The sequence below is a fragment of the Anarrhichthys ocellatus genome, unplaced genomic scaffold, assembly GCF_004355925.1.
Source record: "Anarrhichthys ocellatus isolate YVR2014 unplaced genomic scaffold, GSC_Weel_1.0 scaffold9, whole genome shotgun sequence".
Taxonomy (NCBI): Eukaryota; Metazoa; Chordata; class Actinopteri; order Perciformes; family Anarhichadidae; genus Anarrhichthys; species Anarrhichthys ocellatus.
The window spans coordinates 10,119,308-10,146,737 of NW_022280039.1; the positions used below are offsets into that span (position 1 = coordinate 10,119,308).

Below are 27,430 nucleotides of genomic sequence, written 5' to 3' on the forward strand. Positions count from 1 at the left end.
TACTATGCAGGATTGACACTTGGGAGATTTGAACGGCGTCTGTGGTGAAGATGGAAAAGTTACATTGGAATGCAAATATGCTGAAGGTGTGCATTATAGCCGATAGGAATAGATAATTATTTAGAAATGGCTTGAGATAGAAATTTACATGATTTTGCATTTGGCTGAGCCCATTTTGAGTTTTGATGTATTGTACCAGCTTTTCAACTGGTTTTAAAGATCCTTTTGAACGGCTTACGTCTGGTACGTTAGTAGCGGTTAAAATGACATGTGACATGTTAATAATGGAGTTTTAATATATTTTCTAGATTAGTTTATTTCAGGATGTATTACATATGATCTAACTGTGTACCAAAAAATAAAATATCCGACAACTTTGAAATACCTTTTTTAAAATATGCTCTGTCAATAATATAAAACATCTGAAAGTGGTCAAAATTGTGCCTGCAGTCTGAAGGTAGCCTTGTACTTACTATTAATAGCTAAATGTCAACACATTGAGAGAAGCTCATCTTTTTACTGGAGTGACAATTAGAGCTTGAAGGGTTTAATTGTTTAAACCTGTTGAGACCACCCACATTTTTTTGCCCAGTGTTGTATCTCCCCAAAATACGAAGTAGGAAGTATCAAAACGCTGATGTAATTGTGAAATCGTTTATGCAAAGGGAGTTTGGATTTGGTTTAAACTCATTTTGGGGACACAAACTCTCTGCCTCCTGGCAATTTAACACTCTCCTAATCTCCTCTCACCCACCTACGTGTATTTTCAGCAGCTCAAAGATGGAACATGATGCTGTGAGCAAGAGACAGGTGTCACAACATTTACCCACTAAAAAGGCAGAGATGTTTACTTCCAAATGTACAGAACATGCAGTGTTATGTTTCCAACATGTGTATGTTTATGGAGAACTGCCTCACAAGATGTATCTTTTGGATTTACTGGCCTTTACAGGCCACCGTAGCTCATGGGAAAGGCACAACTGTAGAGTTGTGGCTGTTTACTTAATGTACCTTTTGCAATAACATGATGAAAAAAGTCAGTACTTAAATGGAAAATTGTATGCGGTATTTATAAAGCAGCATTTATTTTGATTAAATGATGGCTGCCAAAAGACTTTTAGACTGCCATAGACCAGCGCTAGTGGACAAAGGAGATATATGAGACAATTTTGTTGGGATAAATGCAACAGATGGGGCCCAAAGCCCTTTACTAAGCCAAAGGGGTATCTGAAAATGGAATATAGCAATCCATGGATTCAGCTAACCTTGAAAAAAACCCATCATGGATTTCAATCTGAAATGTCAGCATGACAATCGATACAGTCAAACTCACCCTCAGCTTTTCATAAAGTCATCTCAAGCTCCCTGATTGAGGATTTGACAAATGGAGAACTATTTCACGGACACATGATGGTCGTTATTTTATTTGTGTGAATTACCATTCCACAGACATAGAAGAAGAACGTCGGGTGGAGTCGATGAACAGATATCACATCGTCAATAAACATTTTTGCAAGATTCAAAGACAAGTATCAAAGTACAGTACAATGGAAATAGAACATTCAGTAGACTATCAATATGTTCATACATTTTTTTTTCATCGGTAAAAATAAAAATAAATTGGTTTGCACATTTTGCTCTGTTGATAAATAATACATCTATGATTGGTGTATTTAATGCTTATGCACAATTCCAAAGAATAAGGCAACAAATCAAATTATGATTATAACTTGAAATGAAATGCTCCCTCATATAATAGAAAACGAATGAGACAGTATAATTTGTCAGCCAGTTAATATTCTATTCCATCATATTCTTATCACAAAAATAGATACATCTATGGTAAATTAATTTTTCAAACTATATCAGGAACTGTATGATCAATCATGGCGGTGAGTTGCCGTTGTGCGCTGCAGCACATGTTAAAGTGCAAAAATGGAAACAGGTATCTTTTAATAAACGTTTTTTGTTTTGTTTTGAGTGTGTTCCCCACAGAGTTGACACTTTTGATAAATTGCCCGGGTACATCAGATAATCGTTGTCCCACCCTGGCTCTGGGCGATAGAGTCGTCTAATTGTGTTGTCTCTGAGGTTCTGGCTCTTGTGAGATCCAAGTTTGGGGAGCTGCCAATAGAGATGATAAAAAGGGATATTCATAAGCTGTGAATTATTTACATCCCTATATTGCAGTATGTCGTTTTTGAGGGCATTTTCAAGGGCCTTTCTTTCTCTTTTGGCTTTCCAAAGATGTCTTGGCCACACATCTTGGTCAAAAATTCAAATTTGGTTTTACATTTTTTTACCTGGTTTTAGGTAAGATTAAATCTTTCCTGATGAAGGTCTACTGATCAGAACACGAGTGACAAGTGACTGTCGGACTTGTGCAGGATTTCTGGTTTCCTTCTCAATAATTCCAATGTTAATTTCATCAGTTGTTTACTGAGCTTGCTCTCGTTATGTGGCCCAGTTCTGCCATCACCCCCTCCCCCGCCCCACCCCCACCCTCCGAAGCTTTGGTTGAAGTTGGTTTCTATATACAATACACATTGATAATGACAGACCTAACACAGATGCATGCACAACCTAAACTACACTCAATGAAATTCATGTGGTGCTTCACAGATAGGTATGTTTTATTGCAAGAGTTTACACCATTTGGCCACTGTCAGATTTCAATGCACTGGGCAGCTTCTGGCACACGCGTCCCCCACTCATCTGTCGGCATCTCACTGAACAAGAGGGCGGTTCCCTCAATGTCTCTGTTGTATTGCCAAATCCTCAATTTGAAAAGTGCTATAGAAACTTTTCTGACCTCAACAGTTAATAGGTCCATCGGTGCTAACGTTTTTCAAGATTCGTGTCCGTCCAAAGCATTGAGAGATGTCTATTTTGCACACATGTATTGCTCTATAGCAATGCATCCACACAAAAAAAACAACAAAAGAAAAGGAACACAATACATTCCTGCACATTTTGCATCCGCACTACCAACCAGATCAGTTTTGATGCATATTCTTTAAATGGTTGAGTGACACACATCTTGAAGTAGTTTGCTCTTGGGTGGCAGTGGATGGTCGTCAGGCGGCCGGCGAGGCAAAAGGTCCACAGTTTAGCAATCCTGAAAATCTTTTTCTATTTTTAAGATCATACTCTAAAGCAGCCCTTCTTTTTCATGCAGTCGTATGCTTTGCTTTTGTGATTGCCGATACCCCGCTCCGCACACACAATTGCTCACAGTTGTCATTAAGTAATACAACAGCTGTTACACAGTCATAATGATTAATACATTGATAAGAACTTTTACAAATGTGTCAAGACGACTAAATCCATGCATTTCATGCATAGATGATGGTCATCCTCTGAGGCCCCCAAAAGCCCTGCAGTTGAGAGAGAGAGTCGAGTGTTTGCTGCATCATGTCCAGCCACTTACCAGCCGGCCTACCTATCCTTTCAGACCTCAACACCTTCCTTCCTGTGAGCTGTTAACCTGCTTCACCCTGCTCAAACTAAAGCCCTGCAGCCTGTGAATGAACAAAACCATCCACACACAATCGCATGCACCTCCCCGCAAACCCTATTATTTGCTTTTTACCAAGCTGTTGTCATTCCCAAGTGGTTTTTGAACAAAGTTGCACCGCACACAATATCTCCACAGCGCCGTGCACTCCAGACCTCGCACATAACAACACATTCCAGCCTCAGGAATACATGTTCTCCAATGTCCCCACAATGTTTCACATATTTCTTTCTACTCGTTTATAATATACCGCATGGTACAATAGACAAATACAGAACTGGACAGTCACTACACTTCTCTTTATAGCTGCCACCACACTGAATGCAACACTGCTCAAATGCACATAGCTAATGGATACTAAATGTTGTATTACGAAGAGTGATATGTATAGTCATCTGTCCACCGGTGTCTCAGACTAAGACAAATTCCTCCACATGTAGTGTCCTGTAACTCCAGTTATTTTGCAGTCGTATGCCGGCCTGTTTTACAGCTGTGTGATTGTTGTTGTTTTTTTTAAGCATGATCTCTTCAGTCATTTATTTGTAAGGCAGCCTTTAGGTGGTGGTCAAGGCTGAAGATACCGCTGCTCCTATTTCATGCCGCTCCGCAGCACCTGATTGGCTGCAATGAGCATGACGCTGATGATGAAAGCAATAGCGAAGGCGCATATCAGGCTCTTGCGCACACAAGTTTGCTTGACATGCTGCGCCGGGCAGGAAGCTGGGAGGGGGAAAAAAGAAGAGGAGGGAGGAAAAGAGGAAAAACATTACCTGAAGGTCTGTTCAATCAGGTGTTATTTAATGCTCGAAAGATATCTCGATTCGAATGAAAGAACTCATCACAAAGCCTTGACAATTACACACGTACAATTACAAAGGGGGAATACTGCCAAGAAAATCTGTTTTCACACCTGTATGCTGCGTTACTGTATCTAGATTGAAATGTTGATTGCAGGTTTGGAACAACAAACAGATGGATTGGCACCTGACTGGCATATTAAAAGATGCTCAAAACACTAGCACTCTGAGAAAAGGTGAAGTATACCTGCAGATTAAAGTCTGATGCACCATAGGAACCAAGACAAAACAACATTTATAAATAGAAACATTCATATCCAGTGTACCTTGTTTGTATATACCTTGTATTTTTGTCCAAGATACTGAAAAAAAAACCTGTAAAATTGATTTAGCTTTTGATTTATCTTTGTTTCCTCCAGAGGTCATTTCCAGTCTGAGAAAAACAGCTTATGTCTTAAAGTGTTTTTCCAACAGAAAATATATTTCTCTATGTAAACCATGGAACTGGGTTGGTTATGGTTCCAACACTCCTTAAACGTGCACATTAAATGACCACATAACATGACCAAGAGGGTCCAGTTTTTCATAAGCTGCTGATGAGCGGCTGGAATACATTATGAGCTAATGAGCTGCTGATGGGAGAAATTGGTATCAGGGCTCTATCAAGTTCTCAATGTGAGGAATTTTCAAAAGGGGAAATCTGTAATGTGTCAATCGAAAAGACATTATTATTATTATTAATATGTTGTGTGGTGACAGACTACACACTGTCTGTTCACTAGGATTAGACGTGCTCTGCTCAACACAGTGCAACTGAGTGTTGATCAGGTTTACCGGGCCTTCATCACTTCCATAAATAATATTTGTAACATATGGTGGCTTGTGATGGTCATATAATCTTTCAAACACACCAATAAAACCTATATCATGGTTGATGCAAATTTCACGGAGCGATGCTGCTCGTATCTTAAGATGCATGCAACATAGCTGCAATGTCCCCGGTTTAATTCCAACTTGACGTTTGTAGCATCATCAGCAGCACATGAACAGCAGAAGCCTCTGAAAGTATATGAGCTCCTTACTGTCTATATCCACCTGGCAGTCGTCAGGGTTCGCTATGTGGTTCTCCTCAGTCATGATGATGTTCTCGATGTCTTTCATGGAAAGGTGATCACAGAAGGTGTCATAGAGGAGCCTCTTCAGCTCTTCCACCGTTAACTTCTGCATGTCACACTGGAGATGGACACACATAACTGAACATTAACTTAGACACAGGCTGGTGGACACGACATCTACAAACGCATACAGTATGTCGGCACACACACACAATACATAAAAAGGGTGTGAACAATAACAGCTTAAATAGCAGTGTATACAGTACATTTAATCAGATTATGAAAATATTACTTTATCCGAAATGTATTTTTTAGACAAATTAAGGAAAAGAAGCTTTTGACCAACTAGACATCCAATCGAAGTACAAGGCCCCCCCAGTTGAATTTCCCATTAGTCTAGTAAGCGGCGTGGTTTTCATGCTGGACGACTGAGTTCCAACTCCACATTCTGATTCAAACCTGCAACATGGTAGAAAATCTAACTCGCTTGTTTTTTTCACTTGTAATGTTAAAAATGCAAATATTGGATCATGAATATGATGGATTTAATTATCAAACTACTTTTTACTACATTTTTACAAATGCATTATGCAGTGGTGGAAGAAATATTGAAGTAAAGTAGAGGTAAAAGTGGAAATACCACACAACAAAAATATTCCATTACAAGTAACAGTCCTGCATTCAAAATTTCACCATGAATAAAGACAGCAGTATTATCAACAAAGTGTACGTAAGACAACCAAAGTAAAGGGGCACAATTGGATTTTGTATTGCTCCTTTTGGTGTCATATTATCATACGATATATTATACAATTGGATTACTCCGTAATTACCAATGCATTAGTGTATGATATATGTTAGGTAGTTTAACCTACATTAATAGCAATACATTGTATTTAATACATTGTCTTGTGTTTTGTATATAAAATCAGTTTCTGCAAAGGTACTACAGCTGTTACATAAATTCAGTGGAGTAAAAAAAAAATGCCTCAAAGTTTAAAGTATCTGAATTAAAATATGGAAGTTCAGTTTCTAACTAATCATACTGAAGTATATTCCACCACTGGCATTATGTAAAACTAGAATTAAATAAAATAGAGAATCAGTGAATGACTAACTCCAAAACTAACAATAAAATTGCCAATCCAGGGTCTGTGCCTGTTTGGAAAGCTCATCTATGTTTCTCATTTTCTGCTCCGCTTGAGCCCCGCTCACCAGTCTGACCGGAGGCTCTGTGCGATCAATCCAGCAGCACATGCTTGAAACTACCATTCTGTTATATAATGTGATGTGAGGCAATGCAGCCTTTGCAACAGTCCCTCGGGTCTTCTTGACTCTCCCAGCAGGTGTCTGTGGTTATGATTCTTTTTCCGTTCACTGACTGCACCAAGAATTCCCACAAATCCCCTCTCTTTCACATGCGATTTGGAGCCTCACTTTCTGACAGCCACTCTGGCGCCGTTATCACGTAACTACAACAAAGGAGACTTAGACACGAGCTTCATCCCATTAATTTCATCCCGCTGTCAAAGTGAGCAGTTGATTATCTAATGAGGTGTCTGTAAATAAATTAATATCTGTTTTACATAAAAATTGACTTTAATGTTCTAAGTAATAAGACTGTCGCCACACACAAAGAGGCGGAGATACCAACTCAAAGTCTTGATGAGGGAATCCACACTTCTCCACGATATAAATCATGCCATTAACAACCCAGTGCATGCAGCAATTAAAACTGGTTTTCCTTTAAAGTCACACTGTGGCAGAGGCTAAATGTTACTGCGCTTGGAGGTTTGCTACAGCTGCTGTCTATCTTCTTACTAATAGGCAGAAAATGAGTGACTGAATAATGAGCACCTTCCAAAAAACGGAGTCAAAGTCAGTGCCGTTGAACTTATCTGGCAACCCAGCTGCCGTCAGCTTTGGGCCCAGAAGAGTGACAAACTCCTCAAAGTCCACCTGGCCATCGCCTGCGAAAAGAGGAACATTTGGTGTTTATTGCCGCTGGTTTTTTAACTGCCTACTACAGTCCCGTTTTGTGGGCAAATAGAGAGCAAAGCAAATAAAATCCAAGCTGTTTGTTTGCCTCACCGTCCATGTCCAGTCTCTGAATGATGACTTCAAGCTCCACCTCGTTTGGCATGTAGCCCAGGGAGCGCATGGCCATTCCCAGCTCCTGCTTCGAGATGAACCCATTCCCATCACGGTCAAACACTTTAAAAGCCTCGCGGATCTCTGCAGAGAAGACACACAGACACACACACACACACACACACACACACACACACGAGCTGAAGTCTTACGGCTGAGCAGGATATGAAAGTGGGAAATGTTCCACGCACCAAAGATACATTTGTTATGCCGCATCAGTGCTTGAGTCATAGTTATATGAGGGTTGGCAGCTCAGAAGAACACATTCCACCAGTAAAATGACAAAAGAAAGAGCCAAAATAAGATAAATACTCTTGAACAAAGAGCTGAGATCAGGACACGTTTTATACATATAAAGTAATGCTCTCTAATGTTCCTGTATTGTGGGAATGGATCAAACCTATAAAGTCTTATTTTCTATACTGCCAAAATCTAAAAAGATTCAGTGCCAAAAATAACCTTACAAGAATATGTAATGCCTTCAAACAAGGTGTGGGAAGTGTAATATTCTGGTGGTTGCATTTCCTATATTCCCATCTGTACTATAACGTCTTAGAAAGGAAGACAAATGAACGACAAAAAGGTTAGATGATGCCAAATATTTGAAACAATTACTGTCAATTCAAAATGATTGCTGAAACCAAGAGTTGACACTGCAAATCAAATGTGAATGGATCACTCATACTACCATCCACTGAACAGATGATTTTAAGATGGACCAAAATAAATAACAGAATGTGGATGGTGAATAATATTTAATGAACGTAACAAAGTGTTCTAGAATATCTAATCTGTCGGACAAAAAATGAGTATCTTAAGTAAATGATCTGTGTTTTTTAATATGTTAATGTGTCAGCTTTGCTGCTGTATACATGGATGGATCACTGAACGAGGCTACCGGGCACAGGCCCACTAGGCCCAAAGTGTCAGAGACGCACCTATCCTTCACCTAGAACATGTCAACTCAAAGAGACACGTACCAACCAGGAGGAGACTCACAAAATAACAACAAAGGGACACAAAAAGACTATAAAGAATGCAAAACAGCTGCAAATAGATACAGAGCAACTGCTAAAAGACACAAAATTACGAAGAGCTGTAAAACAACATTTAAGTCTGTCTTGCTGGGATGCAGGGGACGTGGTGGGCCCTTTTGCATGTCTTTGCAGGGGCCCATTGTCTCAAAAATGCCCATGGCTGTACATTGTCAGTTGAAGGTGTACTCCACTTGTGTTTTCCACAGATCAGCTTTGTAGTCATGAAGAGTACACAGTACCTGTGAGGACAGTTGTCTAATGTCTGCCGAGGTTCTTGAGGGAACTTTTTAAAGTCTAACAAACTAACCCTGATGACATCATCAACATCATGTTCAAATTTGGCAATTATGGTTAATTGTGTAGCCGGTAATAACAGTGGTTAACAAAAGCATCCAAGTGTGAGATTATTCTGTTCTGGGTTTAGAGCAGCAGATGAATTCTGGGTGTGGGCTGATCAGTGATTTAGTTTTTATTCATGTGTTTTGTAGCTGCTAGCTGCTCTGTCTCCTAACACACTGCCATGTTGAATCTCACCTCCACTGTCCAGTTCACGCGTTAGTCACACTCCCATACTCCTTCCAAGCTTCTCAGCCTTTACACGAGCTACCTCGACTGACGAATGCACTAAAAAATATCCCCCTCTGCTGCCCTGATATGGACCATTTGACCATGTCTCTTGTGACTTCATGGAAGTGCAACGCTAAACAACTGAAGTAACTCTTTAACAAAACATGACGATGAAAAACTAGAGGAATGTGCGTCGCGTTACTTGCAGCAGTAACAGCAGAATAGTTTGAGATAAACAGAAGAAAAACAAGAGGGCTACAACACCCGAGTAACCAAAGAAACTTAAACCTCAGCAAAATAAAATGTAATACAAACGAGTATTAGACGCATGGTTCTAACTCCGAGAGCAGAAGATGCCCCCCCCCCTGCTAACACATAGCCACGATCACAACAGGAAATCTTTGAGCAGTTAATTCCTCAGTTCAGCCACACTGCGTATTTCCCCTCGTCCTCTGCTTGTTTACTCTTCATGAGGGACTGAATCCCTTCATTTATATGCAGTAACATCCACAACCGAGTCGGCTATAATTTTAGACTTGCCACATCTTCGTGTCAAACGCCTGATTAGCACACAAAAGAGCAGAGCAGGAGATGAATCTTAAGATGGGGATGATGCACGGTGTAAATCACATGTTAAATCTGTAATCTCTCTAATCTGTTGGAATCAGAAGCCTTGAATTGTATCATTAGTCATGTAAGAGTCACGTTTGGCCTGTGTGATATGGTTCAGGGAAATACGGTATTTTCCAGAGGTTAGACAGAATAGATCAAATTAAAGACAAGTTTTTAAATGAAGAAAAAATGTAGTGGGTTTTGAATGAATAATGAAAACAAATGAGCTAAATGTTGTTGCTAAACAATGCACAACGTCTCTGCTTTACAATTGACTGACAATCAAAATAACAACCTTCTAGGCGACATAGGAATTCAAATTTGAATTGAAATCACTTTCCCTTCTTAGTTGACAGCTAATTAGCTGTTGTTAAGTCACGGAAGTGCAACACTAAACAAACTTTATCAATCCAACGCCTTGTGGAAACTGGGAATTGCTGCTCCGGTGATTTACCGGAGTGTCAGAACGGCGACGAGCGGCCGAGCCTCGGGGGCCAAAATCAGCAGCATGACAGTCCGAGACAAACATATCTGCCGTTCAGTGATGGCAGGGAACGGCGTGTCATTCGAAGGATAATGTGGTTGCCGGGCTTCAGGAACGGGTTTGTTTTAATCAAGCGCAGGATAGAAACCGTGCCACAGGGACACGAGGGGTAGTTTGCAATCATGGATTACAATGGATTACATCTGGACATGCAATTTATAAAACCCAGCAAGATGACATTGCAGCAGCTATTCTTCACATTTTTTCCCAACAAAATATCTTAGTTTGAATCATTGAGAGCCTCCAGCTGTGTTTTTTTTCCTCCCTTCCCTGGATGTGATCCTATTGTTTATAGAATAGCAATACCTCAGTATCCATCTGAGGTCCCCGCTCCATCTGTTTACTTTAGGAAGGGGGGCTTTCCATTACTAAAAAAAAAGAAAAACATGCTGCTGTCACACAGGAGGCAAACACACTCTTAAATAATGTGCCAACACAGTTTTAGTAAGTACTCCGTCTCCCCTGAAAGCTTTATTTATTGATCAAGGGCCAAGGTGAAGCAAAAGCATCCCGACTTGTGAGTGGTTTATAGTATATTTGATATTAAAAGTTAGTATTGGGTTGTCATGAAATACGGGCAGAATTTGTTGAAGGGGGATTGCGTACTTTGTCGAGAACCATTTACAGAATACAAACGCTTTAGTGCAGCATGGGCCGGAAATGATTATGAATGGCTTATCAAGTCCAGAGAGATATACAACCGTAAAGCTGGAATATAGCCATGACAATTATGTTATCAAAAACACTTTAATCAAAAACACTTTATCAGGACAAACAGAGTACTACTAGAATGTACTGACAAGTCTCTAAAGTAAAGCAGACTATACATAACCTCAACTCCAATTAATCAAAAAGGCTGACTAATCATCTTCCTTTTGACCACACGCCATCCAGACAGAGTGCTGCTATCTCTTTCAGACGTTATCCGCCTTAATTGTCCTCAGAGAGACAAGGATATTCTTCCATTTTCAATTTACTCGATGAGCCCAAAAATGGGCCACATCCACGCTAATGCCCCCACAGTGACTCTTTTGTAATTTAAAACTTCCCCTGTCAGAATCAAAAATGTTCTCACGCCCTGACTGTGAATAAATGCTCTGGTGAAAAACAACTGAATAGCTCTGATATTGGTGTAGGCCTGAATTATTCTGTCCAATCAAAGAGAGGCAGTTGGCAAAATTTCACCACCAGTTAGTCATGCAGCCTTGAAATAAATGGATCTGAATACTCGGCACACATAATTAAATAGCAACTAATAAAGCGGTGGATAGAGATCTTTCAGGCTGGCCACAATGACACACTGTTGGCCGAGTCCCCATACTGTGTCGTATACAACGTTTTCCCATTACACCTGTTAAAGTAATCCTCTTGGTTATACCATAGTTTAAAAGATGACATGCTCCAAGTCTGGTTATTTTGCTACAATCATCCATCCTCACATTTGAGAAGCTGAAACCGAAGAAAAGTTGTCGTTTTTCATTTGATCTATGATTTAAATGATAAATTGTTCTTGATTCATTTATTTCCTCGGCGTAATCCATTTATTAATGTGTTTTTTCTTTAGTTTTGTTGTTTTTCAAATTCATTGTGCTTTATAAGTAAACCAGATTAATTCAGCCGTCGCGAGCTCGGTGAAACGCTTTCGGATGATGTCATGAACCAAGACACGAGCTGTTGGTTTCAACATATCTGACTTCCACAACATCAAAGCAGCAATAGTGGTTGATGACAGAATGGAATGGCGGAAAGTAAAGTTGAAATTATCATGCGGTCAAACTTTGGAAAGTAACGCATGGCGAAACTTTGGTGTGGACACGGCATTATATTCAATCTCCTCTGAGCTCTGTTTTGTTCTCTCTTTTGGTGGATTAGCAACTCATTTAGTTGCTGAATGCTCCAGCTAGTTGCTAATTTCGTCTGTCTGTCGAGTTTTTTTTTTTGCTTTTTTGCTTAAAACAGCTGCTGCTGGAAAATGGGTTGATGAGAGCTGTGAGAATCAACCAAAACAGTAACGGCAACGAGTAATTCGTCATGTCTGTTAAAATCAAATTTGACCTATTTTTAAACTATTTAAATCATCATTTTATTTTTCTACTAAATTCCTGCAAATTTTATAATTGCTTCAGTCTTCCTACTAAAATAATCTCACTTCCGGCTTCAATAACAATTTATGAAATTATTTTTAGAAGATGCTGTTGTTGCATCTTAAACTGAGTCTCTGAGACCGCGGCTCCACTGGGGAAATGTGAATATATTTGTTGAAAGCATGTGGTATTTGCTTTGATGTAGAGAGGTGCTTGTTGGCCTTCAAAGATGCGATGCCACGCGATCCCCTGTGGTGTGATCTGACAGAGAATGAAAAGCCCAAGTTAAGATTGTGTACTGCGAGAGCAAGCATCTGAAGCTGAACTCCCACAAGAGAAAGGTGCATCGTGTACTCCAATCGCACTGCTCTCCCCGTACACTGTTGTATACATCATTGAACTGCATTGGATGCTTGCTGCAGCGCAGAGACGCAGCACTGTGTGTGAACTGTACGCAGCACTAGACAAAGCCAGGAATCACTTGGAAATGGAGCCGATTCATGCAGACAAATGGAAAGGTGCTTGGATTCATGCCGAGGGTGAAGCATCAATGACAAAGGGCATGACATCCACTTTCTTTGCAACAGTTTCCACTAGACACTCGAGGATGCAGAGATGGAGTGAAGAAGATTTTAAGAATGTCATCATCTCTGGGTGTTTTTTAATAAAGAAGAGAGTAATCTTTAGAAAATGGGTGAAATGAACTCTCCTCGTCTTCACAGAACAGCTACGCATCACATGGGAAATGTTCACTTGGAGCAAAGCTTTACCCCTTTTTCAGGCAAAATTTAGCACCAGTGAAAACTTTTGCTAATTACACGCGTTGCACTTTGAGCAGAACGGGGTAATGCCGGGGATTTTGTTGTGGTGAAGTGTCCGTGAATGTAATCCAAGGCCTGTTTCTCAGGACTAGAAATCCTCTTAGCCTCAGTCAGACCTGCATCTGCTTTGGATCGGTAATTGCAGCTCACCACTCTTTATGTAAGACCTTATCAGTGTGAGAAAAATACTGTTTGTGTGTGTCGGTGTATGTGTGAACCTTAGGCAACTATTTTTAAACACCCATAGCAAGCTTAATCCATCTTTAGCTGGATATTGGCTGACTTGGGCACCCGGAAGATTTGAATTTGACCATAACAGGCTTCTAATAAGGCTCTGGAGTATTCATAAGGGGTATATGGCAGAGTGTAAGTCATCTGTGCCTTTAGGGAAAAAAACCATATCTGGGTTTGGATAGAACCTCCTCCCATTATGAAATGTGAAGCGCTTAAACCTCGCCAATGCAACACTGCCACGACCACAGGGACAAACTGCAAGAGACAAAAAGTTGGAAAGGTCGAGGTGCTTTATTCTCAATGTGAAAAGATCTCAGAGACGACCTCATAAACCCTACTTGACCTTGAATGATTGAAGTGAGTGAAAGGCCGTCAAATTTTAGCCGGTCTCTGTTGCTCATTTCAGGCTTTCCTTCTTTTTTTCAGCGCGGAGGGGGAATCATTGATCTGTCTTTGATTTTTTTTTTGTTTCCTCCCTCGCTCTTATGTTTTCAAAGCTGGAAGTTCTCATCCTCACAGCCGATACCATGCTGAGGCGAGGCCAATATCCACAGTGAGAAAAGCCATGAAAAGCACCTCAAACAAAGGTCAGAAGTGAACAATCAAAAGCCTCCGCTCAGCTTCTCCAACACTCCCTCATCAGTTCCACCACGTTAACCGTATACGCACTCGCTTATGGATCTCGCTCTTCTACCGCTGGATTTTGTTATTGTCTGGTGTAGACTTCGCAGTATTGTTCATCAAAGGGAGGAAATATTAGCCAGGGGAAAGAGCACTTCACCTTCCATAACTCATCACAGGTAATTTCACAGGTAATAAAGTCTGCTGGATCCACTCCTTCATGGCAATCGATCAAAATGGGAATAAATGACTCAACTTTAACCTACTCGACAGCCGTGATCACAGCACTTCATGATATTCTCCGCTAATCTACACCACATGTTTTCCATCAACTCCCAGCTTTGCAAGGTAGGATCTCATGCCACATTACAGTAACTGATTAACTGAGGATCTGGATGTCAGAGAAACTACAAAAGGTGGTCACTATTAAAATCACACTGGAAAATATCAAATGCCCTCTTCAACCTTTTAGCAGATTTTCTGTTTTATAGTCTGCATCTGTTTCAAATAAAAAAAAATATATATAACCAGTTTTTATATTAGAGGAACATTTTTGACATTTGGGATAGTACAATTGTTTTCTTTTTGGCGGAGAGTTGGATAAGACACTAAAACAACTCTTAATGTTCATTTTATGTTTTCTGCCAACATTCTGGCCATATCTTACACATTGCACCTTTTTAAGTTATTTAAACTAAATGGAGAAACATATATTTCACTGGTTATTTCCAGAATGCCATTCATTTATAGGTTTAGCTAATAATATCATAACAAACTGCACAACATTTCCACAAAATCACACTTTTTTATTTTTGAAACCCTTAAGGAACGGTTTCACAAGACGGATAAAAACCTTTGGCTCACCGGCTGTGGTGCTGGGTCCCTTCACCCCTTTAGAAACCAGCCATCTCTGCTCTCACATTTTCATCACCATCTATGTCAAGTAGAGCTTCTTCAAATGCCACCCGTCTCATCCAGGCAGGTGATGCAGCCGAGAGAGCCATTTTGAAATCCATTCCTGCCGGTCCATCTGTTTGGCAGATTGTATAAAACGACTCTCCATCATGCAGGTAGAGCGGGAACAGTTGAGGATTGAGCTGAGTGACGGGAAGACGTACAAAGTGAGATTTATCATTCTCATCCTGAATATATACGAGCCAGGGTGCTTTAATGGGTAGCACGAACAGCGAATGGATGAAGTTAATCTTCCTGTCTTGCTTGAGTCCCTTTTTTTATGCCTTTTGGTGTTTTTATCTAATGATAATCAGGAAAGCCTCAGAGGCTTTTCAGGGACTTTAACAGAACAAACTGATATTTCACTACAGATCCATCACCTTCCCTCCACACACGTAGCATTATTTCACCATAATGCTTCAGTGTTTTGTAGAATACAAATCCATAAATCCAACACCACCAAGTCAAATTCTGACAACGACCTCTGAATATGTTGCAGGCTTTATAGGCATTGGCGTAATTGAACAATTACAGCAGGCAGTTGCTGTTGTTGCCGCAGGTCTTTCTTCTTTGTTAATCATTTAACAAAAGAGTTATGAACTGATGTTTACGAGACTTATTACATTATCAAATGGATTTGAAAGGCAGAAAGTGGAAATGTAATGGGGTTTGGCAGTCAAAAAACACTTCATTTATTTGCCTGATTCGCTTTTTTGTTTCAACATTATTTCAGAGAGAGAATGCTTTGATGAGAAGCTGCTGTTTTGTCCCGTATGAAGGTATCAAAAGCTCTCGTCTATGCAAGAGGAAGCAGTTTGTTTCGGGGATCCAATTTAAGGGTAGAACAAGGTGTTTTTGTTTCTGTAAGAGAACAATAATTAAACTAATTCTGGCTCCCAGGGAGAGAGCCTTGCTAATACCAGTCAATAGCTGAAATGAACAGGGGAGGGAAGAAAGTGTTTGGTTTTGGTAAACAAACATCTGGATCCTTTGCACACTCCCCACTCGTGAAAATGAGCCGGCGTATCAAAAATCATCTTAGCAGCACATGTTTTAAAACGTCGCAGTTGACCCCTTGGAAGCCCACCCCCACAACGCCCACTGATTCTGCACCAGCAATACGTTATGTGCATAATTTCTGTCTTGCCAAGCAGATGCCGGTGTCTTTAAATATCTTCATTTGTATTCATGTAAGTAGTTCCAAAAGGAATGGAAGTCAATCCTCCACCTCGGGGCGAAAGGGATGAGTCAATGTTTTCTGCTGCAGCTACAGTAGGAGTCGAGCAGAAACATCAAGATCGCCTCACAGGCAGTTTACGCCATTAGGAACACAGTGGTGTCAGTATTTTGTTTGGAGCGGCTGTCAGTCAAAGCGATTTGCAATGTCTCCAAAACTCTGCCAAGGGAAGAACTCAAAATGATGAAAAAGAGCCATGTTACATTTTTCAACTATTTATTTTTTAAAAATGAAAAAGTCAGAATGTCTTGAGGAAATATTCTTAAAGGCATATTTACAACTCAAGGACATTAGGTAAATTATATTTCTGTATTCGGGCGACTGTGGCTCACTTAATCCCAAATTGCTCCCACAGGCTGTTCCTGCGGTGTATGAATGGGTATGGTCGTAACACCTTGCATGGTAGCCCCTGACATCAGTGTATGAATGACATGTAGTGTTAAAGTTCTTTGAGTGTACAGTACATTTACCAAGGGCACTGACTTTAGGCATACAGGCTTTTCCTACAGTATCGTAGTGTAACTGGTTGATATTTTGGAAGGTTTCACATTCAACCTTACATTACTGACACCCCTGAGCTTTTTCTTTTTCTAACACACTTTAAATTCACCATCAGCTGTGATCCAAATACATTTGTTGAGGAGGTCTCCATGTTGTTGTGATAAATTGATCTAAACAAATATACTCAATGTCCCCTTTGGTGGACAGATTTCAATCACCTATGCCCCATTCTCCTCTGAAGTTGTAAAGCGAATTGTGTAATGGGCTGCACTCACTCTTAATTAGGTGTTGCGGCGAAACTGCCACTCCCCCATTCATTTGAACTTCATCTCCACTGCAAACCATCTTTTCACTCCATATCAAAATGAATGAAATAACGTAAACTTGCTGATAGTCTCCTATTCAGTAATAAGATGAGGCAGACCTTCCCACCATTGCTTGTATCACAAAGTAGATTAAAGAATGTAAACACCATCTTTAGGGGTTCAGTTGCTTTGGTTACATTAATCCAATCACTTCCTGTTTCCAACATCTTAGCTTCCTGTCTCCGGGGTGAAGTGACAACCCAATCTGTGTTCGATCTGGAGATGAGGAAAGCCCCTTATCTTGCCACGAGCGTGAACAAATGGAGATAACTTTGCAGGCGGCATTGATTTCGATTTCCACAGACAGTTACAACTCGAGCTTGAAATGCTCCTTGAGAGATTTGTCCCTGCTGGGGTTCTGTTACAGGTTTGCCGCGGGAATCACTTTTATGTTTCCCTGACAGTGATTTAAAAGAAGGCATTCATGCCCAACCAAACACAATGTAACTGGAACTGACTGTGGGGAAAAAACAAGTGTCATTAACCATATTTATGGATATAAAACCATCATTTTGGCATACATTGACATTGTATTTTGATGAATGGTTGATATTCTGTTTCCTTCTGCAGAAAAAAGGGTATGTGTTAAATATGACACACGTCATATATAAATATAGTCAATTCCACTGTTGGCTTCCCTTTTTCTGTTTTTATTTCTGCTGCATTTGTGTAATGTGAACAAGAATAACTAGCATTTAGATTGGGCTGGTTATAATATTAAGCTTTTTACTATGAATTCACATTTGCGACTTCTGCTACTTCCCTAATAAATGATGTTCCTGTTTTAAAGCATAACATTTGTATTATTAGACAAAAGGCAAATTCCCCTTTTGTTCATCTTTTTCTAGCAGTTCGCTCATGTATGTCGAATTTATTAATTTACCTTAATATCTGCATTTATAGACTATTTATGAATATATTCTGTTTCCACACTTGGTCACAAAAGAAAAAAGGTGTTTTGAGGTTTTCGAGACAACTCTCTTGGGAATCTATGGGAACTAACTCTTTAAATAAATTGTTGAAGAAGTTTATTCCCATGGACACAAGGCATAGTGATTGAACAAGAGGCAGACATTGGTATATGTATCATTCTATTTTTCTTTGATTCTACAACTTTACCAATAACAAACGTTAGAAAGGATAAAAGGAAAGCGAGCAGATTAAAACTGGATCGATAAATAAAATGCCCTGATCATGGCCTTCTCGCAAAGATGTAAACATTCTGATCCTGCCTTATTTTTTGCTTTGTTTCTACAGGAAACCTCTGGCGTCTGGCGTGTACTTACATGAGCCTCACTCTGGGACCTGCAACAAATGCTTTAAGCTCAGCCCTGGGACTATTTTGAGGCGGCTTCCAATAGGGCTGCTGTTAGGCAGTGTGGAAATGGCAACCCACTTAATTTCACCTGCAGTGATGTTGACACTGAGCTGTGTGTGCGTGTGTTTTAGTGGTGGAGGAGGTCTAAACTATATCAAGCTGCGGTAATGTGACCAACAGTTATTCTATTCGTCCCTCTTGTGTAGGAGGGGAATGGAGAATGTGGAGCCCAATATGGAGTGTTCAATTTATACACACAGGCTTAAAGAGCATCAGAAAACTAGCATTTTGTTCCAATTATAGCTTTGACAGCCTTTACTGCCGCAAAGTATGGTGCCACTGGTCCAATCCCTTGGGTGTCCAAGCCAGTAATTGAAAATTGCGTCCCTGTCTATGCGTGCCAATAGGGTTTGAGCCTCCAGTCCCTATACATGCACTCGCACCCACATATTCACTAATGTGCTATTTCGTTTCGTGACAAAGCCCTGTCTCCTTGACGGCCGAGCTGATGTATGTGACACTTCCAGGCAATTCCCGTCTGTCTCTCAAGAGATGCGAGCGGTGACGAGACACAGACTTGCGCTCAAGATTGATCAATTGATATTATGATTTAAAAATTATCAACCTTTACTGTATCTGCAATCCGGGAAGCACAAGGACATTGTATGTTCTGTTGAAATTGGCTTTACTTCCTCGTGGTTTTGTCTCTTAGAGATCCTGCTGCTGCATGTGTAAAAATAATAATAATAATTGCAAAATTGTTCTCATTTTAAATGTTTACTTCTGTTCTTCTGACCTTATTAAATACCATTATATCAAAAGATTTGAAGTGGTAACCCTTCCACATTTTGTTACCTTCATTAAATGCGCAGGCCTTGTATGCAGCAAAAGAAAGCATTGTTATTACGCAGATCAGTTGGCAAGAAAAGAAATGCTTGCATGGCACGTTTCTACAAACCATAACAATTATAAAGAAGGAGAAAGTCCACTATAGTTACCAGGTCACACAGACACAGGACTTTCACCCAGGAGGCCGCTGTGTTAAACCAAAAGTGGTGCATAAAAAGTACTGTCAACATCATGGAGCATATAATATCTAGTGTATTTAAACATGTTTGCGGCTGACCCAAAGCAGAAGTAATAGCGGACTTCTCAGTTCAAAATCATATTCATGAGGAATATGTTATAAATCATGAAGTTAGTTAGAAACATTAAGAATCAAGCCTAAAATGTTTCGTATGTTTTGAACTCTTAAAGGGGGCCTCGGCCACTTTAGGAAGTTTTTAAATCATAGCAGAAATAAAAGACGTACAATAAGGAGGTGAATGTATCCTGCAACATGAAATTTCTTTGGAGAAAAATGCATTATGATGCCAGCTGCCTGCTTGTAGCACTGTCCATCTTTAAGCACCTACAAATACGAGAAAGGTAAAGGCAGGATTGTTCCAGAAAGCATAAATCTTGGCACAATGTAAATATTCATCGTCACTTTCTCATTTGTTTTGTTCCCATTGTTTGCTATCTGGCAGCAAAAGCTGTGATCCTCAGAAGGTTGTTGTTGTGTAACTATCTCCTCGGTGACACTGCTTTAAAAAGTCTGCCTCTCTCACAACCTGTAAGACATCCCTCACGCGGGATCACTAATGCTCGACAACAACTGAAGAAGGCACTGTCACTGCTGTTAACCGTGCATTACCTTGGGCTTTCCTATTCACCCCACAAAGCCTCCATTGCTTCTCCAGTCAAACTGCCACTATAAGTTGAGCTATAAAGCCCACACGGATCACTTTGTCTTGCGACAATGTGACTGCAGCAAGGCAACACAAGTGGATTCCACTAACTGAAGTCAAAATGAAGCACTGTCTGTTTATTGTACCTGAAGCTGACTGTAGATTATAGTGGGAGGGTGAAGAGGAAACTGAGATTCCTCAATCTCAACAACCAAAAGCATCTTTTCAAGTCAATAAAAAAAAAGATTGAAATGTGAGACATCCATCTTTGTTTTTGCTGTGCATCTAATATATTTCTGCCATGCAAGGTCTCTGTACACTGGAAATCACGTTTGACAAAGCGCTGAGTGATGGTATGCTATAATGGTGGGCATGACATCTTGGAAAGATCGCTTTTGGCGCTGACATGTTGACACTTCCCTTTTTATCACAGGCTCAGTTTGATGGCTGTCAAAGAAAAGAAAAAAAATGGCAAAATACAGAAGGCACAATGGCACCTTAAAGCAGCTTGATCTATCTTGCACCCATTCTTGTTTCTGGTGCTGTGTGCATTCTGAAACAGGTGTCATGTAACAAATACCGAGGCCGTTCATTGAACACCTTTTCAGGCTCAACGAGTCTAATCACTGCACTGAATTTCCCTGCCAACTGTATTGCAGATGTAAACCTCTGCCATACATGTGTGTCTGGAAAAAAAGGAGTGTGTATATTCCTGGTTCATTTTACAGTTAATTTCTGATTCCTCCCTGGGGAGTTCTGCACCAGCATCCACTGACACAGTTTCCCACAAGGCCCAGCTTGTCTGTAATTCACACATATGCACTTTAAAAAAAGAGCAGCTCTCTGAATCTTTACCGCAGACCATTCAGATCCACGTGTCTCAGCATCGTTTCCCTAACGAGGTTTGCATTATTAAGGTAACAAGGATGAGAGTCGCAGTGATCAAATCACTCAGCAGGGATACATCTGCTGCCGCACGGTGTCACAGCACTGAAGACACGGCAACAATGCAAGAACTTACTCGCTCTGGGACTCGAACAATGTGGCTGCGGGGATGATAATGTACAGATGTTGCAGGTTCACATCACAAGTGCTACAGGCATGAATATTCTCTGGATCCTTAAAAAAATAATTGAATCGCTCAGAATGGTTGTCATGTGTCAGCAGGCTTGTTGGAGGATGCTCCTTTGGCACACAGGTGCCACTACCGTGCTATAGAAGTGGAATTTTTCTATATTGTTTTTTTAAGGATTTAAGTAAATCAAGAGATGTTGGTTGAATCATTTAGCATCCCCCCGCCACCAACAATTTAATTAAATAAAAAATGTGTAATATCAGAAAGTATGTGTGGAAAGACTTAATGAGCCAGTGAAACTGGGCTTACGTGAACCAAATGTCCACCAACAGCTTCTGCTAATTAGAGCCAATGCATCACCGCTGTCCTGAATAAGCAACACTTAATGACAGAAAGGGTGCAGGGATGCCTTGTTTCACCAACCAAATCAGTTCCACACTGGAGCACACAACCATGTGAGCAACCTTCTAAATAAGCTGCAAATCTATATTCCCAATCAATCAAAATTGAAACAATACAGCTGATCTGAGTGTAACACTGATAACAAAGTGGGTGATTAGTTTTGCTCTCTCTCTCTCTCTCTCTCTCTCTCTCGTTCATATTACAACAACAGAAAGAACAGGGGTTTTCAAAATAAATCTAAAACCGTAAAACAGGCCTGTATTTAAGCTGTAAATCTTACTTTTCACATAATCTCTCTCCAAGCGCTGTCCAAGGTGCTGAATAAATGAGCTCCACCGATGGGAGCTGACCACAGCCACATACACCGACACTACATCTGCCTACATATGCCTGTCATGAATAAACACCTCTGAACAGCCCCGGGTTATGCGCGAGCAGGAAACAACTCACCTTCAACTTCGTCTTCGGGCAGGTTCACCGGGGTGGTGTAGAGCATGTCGGGGATGGTGCAGATGCCCCGGTACATCAACGTGGAGGTGACTGGATGCATCGGCATGGCTGCGACCTTTGGTGGCCACCTGCGCCCTCGTCATACAGAAATGTCTACAGAGAGGTGCCCAACTTCCCCCCACGGTCACCGAGGGAACGAAGAAGCAAGTCCATGGATGGGGGAGAGGGGTGAGGTGGGAGGCGGTGGATACCGCAGCGTGTCCGCTGAAATCTTGCTTTTGGTCAATGACTGAGGAAATAAAATGTTGGATGTCTTACCTCATTGCAGTTTTATTTGTCTTACAAAATGTCCCGATTGATACACAAAGTCACACAAAACTACCTCAGGCCGAGACAATGCGCACATATATACATCACCACCAACCAAGACAAGCTCCACATCTGCAGGTTAGATACCGATCAATCGGTACTCAGATTTGTAGCTCATCAATGCACTGGTTGTTTGTGTTTTTAGTCCCGGCGTTTGTTTGCTGCGAGCAATTCCATGCATCCACTTGTTGGATACGTGCGCTCACTTGACGCACTCCGTTCTCAGCTTCGAGCAGCCACCTTCACATAATCCACAGAAACGGTGCGCCACGCTTGAAAAGATAGATGAGGGGAAAAGCCTCAAATGTATCTAAACGTGCACTCTTAAGCGTTAAAGATATGTCAGGTACGCGCGCGTTCGTTACCTTAAAAGACAACAATTGCTCGCTCGCTCTTAATTGCTGATGGGTACGGGGGCGCGTTGCGATCCAGTTGTTCCATCCTCAGTTGCGGGAATGAAGGAGTGCTTTTCGTGAAAGGGAGCTGTGATATTTAGACAGTCTCCTCTTTCTCTCCCGTCACTCTGTCTCTCTCATGCATACGTCCGCACATATGGGTGTAGGCAAACCCTCCCGCATAACGCACAAACGCACACCCCCTCAGTCAAAACCTCCCCTCCTGTTTCTCTTTCTTTCTTTTTCTGTTCAAATACTCTCCTCGTGCACATTCGAGTCACCGACGCTAGACTGAAAGCATAAAGTGTGTTTGATGATCATGTGTTGTAGGTGTATACGGTTGATTTCCGCCTACTGCGCGGAGGCTATAATAAAACTCAATTGAACGCCACTTGCTTTAATCCATAAAGCTACAGACGAATTAAGTTTTGCTGTGACGAAAAACTGCATCTACTGCTGATTTAGTTGGCTAGAATGAGGTGTCTCATATTGTAAGAGAAAAAAAGAATAAAAGGGAGAACAGAGTTAAAAATTAAATCTGTCTTCCTGTCACACATCATCTCCAGTTGTGCTTTGCTGCACCACTGTCTGTGCAGAGCGACCTTTTGAAATGAACTGTTGTACATTGCAAGTGACATGGTTGGCTGACCAGTTAGGGGTGAGATGTAATAGGCCGACGTTGAATGGAGCCACTTGAATTTTTGATAGCTGTCTTTTTCGTAACCCCCTGAAATCTCTCTTTTGGATGTCAGGCTGGTTTCAAAAAGATCTTTCTTTTTCTCTGTCTTTCATTCCGGTTTCAGGGCCAGCCATGGCTATTGGGGGACCTGCGGTGGGATTTTGCTTTTGGGGCAATCCACTAAGTATCTTTCATGATTTCTACAGTGTTCTTATGGAGAAAAACAACAGTGTCTTGACGGTATCTTGCCATAACATGTTATTTGACGGGTCTATGGATCTGTTTTTTGAGGAACGTAGCAGTAAAAGGGATTTATTATTATCACCGGCATTTACAGCTCAATGTTTAGCTGTCCAACTCGCAGTTTTTTTGTTTTTGGTTCACTCTGACTGCTCTCACAGCTTTGTTTTCAGCCGCAGCTGGCAGCTGTTTTCAGTGAAAACACTCTAGAAACCCATAGGACACTACCTGCTCATAACCAAACAGCGGGCACAGTTAAGTTCTAGTTGGTGAACACAATAGAACATTGTGCAGCCAAAAGGCCTGTTATTTCCCTCAAGAGTTGTCACAGACCAAAAACAGCCATTAGAGGGAATGTTTGTATGTGGCCACAAACACGACTCCAAATGAACGGTACTGTTGTTTTGTTACTGCTGCTTGTGAAAATAAGCCACTTTCCCAACAAGTTTGCTCACTTACTAGGTGATAATATGCAACTTGTTCTCATTCCCAACTGGCCACATATTGACGCTTGGTCAAGACCCCTTCACGTTACTTTCTGCCCAATTTATGGTGAACCACACCATCAGACACGACCCTGCGTGTGGGGGTCCATGCTGCAGGTTTTGTCTGTCTACTACGCAGACAGGTGGCGAAGATAAAGAACTTTGAGGAGCTGCTGGTGGTAGAAGTGAGAAATACTGGTTTGCCCCGAGGAGAAATGTTTCCTCGTCACAATTCTGGTTCAACTCATGTCAGTGCAACCGTCCATGCGGAAAGCATAACCGAGGCACACACTGGGTAGCACGTCAGACTTTCACGCTTCACTACGGTGGTAGTAAACACGTGATTAACGTTGCAAATTCAAACAAAACCTTTTCCTTAGGTTTCGGCAAGAAAACCACTCAGTTAAGTTTTGGAAAAAGAATGTGGTTTGGGTTAAAATAACTGTAAAGTGAAACTCTGAGTGAAACTTAAAATTGTGCAACACCTGGGTGAAAGTCCTGTGTTTGTTTTCCCTTAACTGTAGCTACATTTGGGATAAGAGGATCTCTCCATTCTCTTCACACTTGAACAAGGTTGACATCCCAAAAATACAACCAAGCTGTCTATAAGAAAGGTTTTAGAAGCATCCAGGTAAAAGGATCTTTCACACTGCCGAGCAGTAACTAACCGCCTCCAGTAATTTCAAAGAGGAGAAGCGGTTTTGAAGACGGCAGTAGGCATATGAAGCGTTTGCCACCCTGGCTTCTGCCAATGAATTAGAAGGGGGCGGTTATTGTGGAAATAGAAGAGGGTGGAAGAAGACAGCGCCTTGTGGAGGAGCTGGTAATCCTGTGTCTGAACAACCGGAGTTGTACAACACGGTGCTAGCGACTTGTAAGGACAACCAGAAGCATATTTTCTTGGGGAAATATTTAAAAATAAATTTGGGGGGGGACGCTCTTGCAGGTAGGCGGTAGTCAGGGCGGTTGCCATGCGGGGGTGTGAAAGCAGCTTTAGGTCGGTGCCTACTGCAGGAAATTGGTTTGTAAACCTCTGTCATGGGGAGGAACCTGATTAGCTATAAGCTGCAATGTCTAAATTGGTTATATAACCTTTGAAATAAACTTGAAACTTAAACTTGAAACACCTTTACTGAGTTGCAACATTCTCCACACATAAAACCATCCACTGTGTTGGCTGGCATTTCCTAATGCTCAACGGTGTCAGTGTGACAGTCAGCAGTGTCCAACAACCGCTGGCTGGACGCAAAAGGGCACCAGCAACTTTGTATCCTCGGGTGACATGTGGCACCTTTTGTTTCCGCAAAAAAACAGGCTACCTAAAGCCCTCTCAACAGGATGAAACTCTGAAGGTCAGACCACTTTCAGAATCCGGGAGCTGCAGTGTTCAAACTCCAATACGTCACATGGATCTTTTGTCACTGAAAATGTTGAATGATTGCCCCCTGCTAGGCTAAGGTCTCTCAGGTTCTGGTTATATATATACTGTATATATATATATATATATATATATATATACAAAAAATCATCCAGAAATAAACATGTTGTCGTTTTCTACTCACCCTCAAGTAAATCTAAAAAGCTAATTCCAGTGTTAACTCAGCAGGTACGAGTCTCAATTAGCTGAAGTACCTGAACAAGCTCTTTCTGAGACCTGCATATTTCTCCAAACAGTTCAGCGGCATAATCTAATCCAAGTGTTCTGAAGCCAAATGATTGCACTGCGGATTCAAGAGTCCAATCTTTCTCTCATTAAGTCCTAGATTTCTCTCATTCACTATGCGTCCCCCTACAGCAGTCTGGCAGAAGTCTTGCTGCCTTCATCTGCTCATAAGTTTCTCTTTCCAAGATTTAAAGTTGCAAATTTAAGCCTAAAACTTATTGTTTATTCAAGTGCTTATAGTCCCTGAATGGTAACTGAAACTAGAATCATGCGAGTCATTTTGTATGTGAATAGCTCACCCTATTGCTTCGTCATTAGCCCAACTCTCATCCTCAGATAAGCAAAGAGAAAAGGGTCGACGCAGTACAGAGATGAGCCCAGGTTCGCAGTCGAGCTGCCTGATTGAATTGTCGCAGATAAAAAGGGAGAAAAAGACTGCAATTCCATGTCAGGCTACCTACCAGAAGTTATTACTTCTGAAGATTTACCATATTTCAAAACAAATAGCTACCGCCAAATTGCCTGGATGACAACAAATAAATAAACAAAGCAATATGTGAAAAAAATACAAGGATATTTCCATCGTCATTCCTCTGAAAAGGACGCTATAGATTCCATAAGGTGGTGCTGCCCCTGCGGTTAGATCCATCTGCCCCATGGAACAAATAAACCTTTTCATTTCTGACTACATGCTTGGCTATTGACCAGCACAGAGAGAAAGTATTGGAGTGAATAATGGCCCATACTGGGAGCCCATTGAGCGGCTCCAGGATTATAAGCATGGAGCCAGAGAGAGCTGCAGACTGAAGGGGATAGAGGGAGGAAAAAGCTTTCCCTTTCTGTTTGGGAGAAACAGGGAAGACAAATGTGGTCATTTCACAATCCCCTGAACAGACATGTCATTAAAGCTCGGCACTTGAACTAGGTAATGTTGTTAGGTGATGCATTTACAAAATGTCTGCATCACAAGAAGGATCTTTTGGGAGTCTGAAATGCTGACAAATGTCTGCCATTACTGCTCTACTTTGCGTCACTCAGGCTGTCCTCATTCGTCATTTGTACTTAGTGCATTACATTTCGTAGGTATATCTATCCCACGTAATCGTGAGCCATGTGCAGGTCTGCCTCTACGGAAGTCAAGTAATGTAGTACAGAGGACGACAATGTCTGCGTAGAGATGAGGTCGGGGTGGACTGTCAAACAAAGTTTAACTAACACAACGGCGGTAAGTTACGTAGCAAGCATACCTATTTTAAACCAAACCACAATCTTTTCCTGAACCAGAACAGTATTGTTGTCTCAAGAAGTTTTGCACTGCAGGGGCTTTCACAGGCACGTTGACCGGTTGTGTTGCTAGACATTCGTAGGAGAACGCACAAAAAATAGCTTCTCATGAGATATCATGAACCGCCGTATGAGGAAATGTGCGTCACTTTGCCCGATTGCGCTGCATTGCGAGTTGGCCTG

The 27,430-nt window shown here is 41.1% G+C and overlaps 1 protein-coding gene across 3 annotated transcripts; it reads right to left on the reverse strand.

The window, feature by feature from the left end:
• Nucleotides 1-1,395: 1,395 nt before the first annotated feature.
• Nucleotides 1,396-23,083, reverse strand: cabp7a (calcium binding protein 7a). 3 transcript variants are annotated; one of them, XM_031849417.1, is made up of 6 exons: nucleotides 22,867-23,083; nucleotides 22,133-22,421; nucleotides 7,521-7,664; nucleotides 7,287-7,399; nucleotides 5,397-5,547; nucleotides 1,396-4,237 (listed from the first exon to the last, which is right to left on the reverse strand). In XM_031849417.1, the coding sequence occupies exons 2-6, from the start codon at nucleotides 22,236-22,238 to the stop codon at nucleotides 4,107-4,109; spliced, it is 645 nt and encodes a 214-aa protein (XP_031705277.1). In that variant the 5' UTR covers nucleotides 22,239-22,421; nucleotides 22,867-23,083; the 3' UTR covers nucleotides 1,396-4,106. The 3 variants fall into 3 exon arrangements, with proteins under 3 accessions (XP_031705277.1, XP_031705276.1, XP_031705275.1); XM_031849416.1 differs by having other exon boundaries at nucleotides 22,557-23,083; XM_031849415.1 differs by having other exon boundaries at nucleotides 22,515-23,083.
• Between the last annotated feature and the right edge of the window lie 4,347 nt (nucleotides 23,084-27,430).

What these genes read in the sequence shown, in the direction of transcription:
- cabp7a (XM_031849417.1), bottom strand. Translation starts at nt 22,238, where the DNA reads ATGCCGATGCATCCAGTCACCTCCACGTTGATGTACCGGGGCATCTGC. An exon ending in GCCCGAAGACGAAGTTGAAG is followed by an intron (nt 7,665 to 22,132) that starts GTGAGTTGTTTC and finishes TCTTCTCTGCAG; the next exon opens with AGATCCGCGAGGCTTTTAAA. An exon ending in TTGACTCCGTTTTTTGGAAG is followed by an intron (nt 5,548 to 7,286) that starts GTGCTCATTATT and finishes GTCCATCTCCAG; the next exon opens with TGTGACATGCAGAAGTTAAC.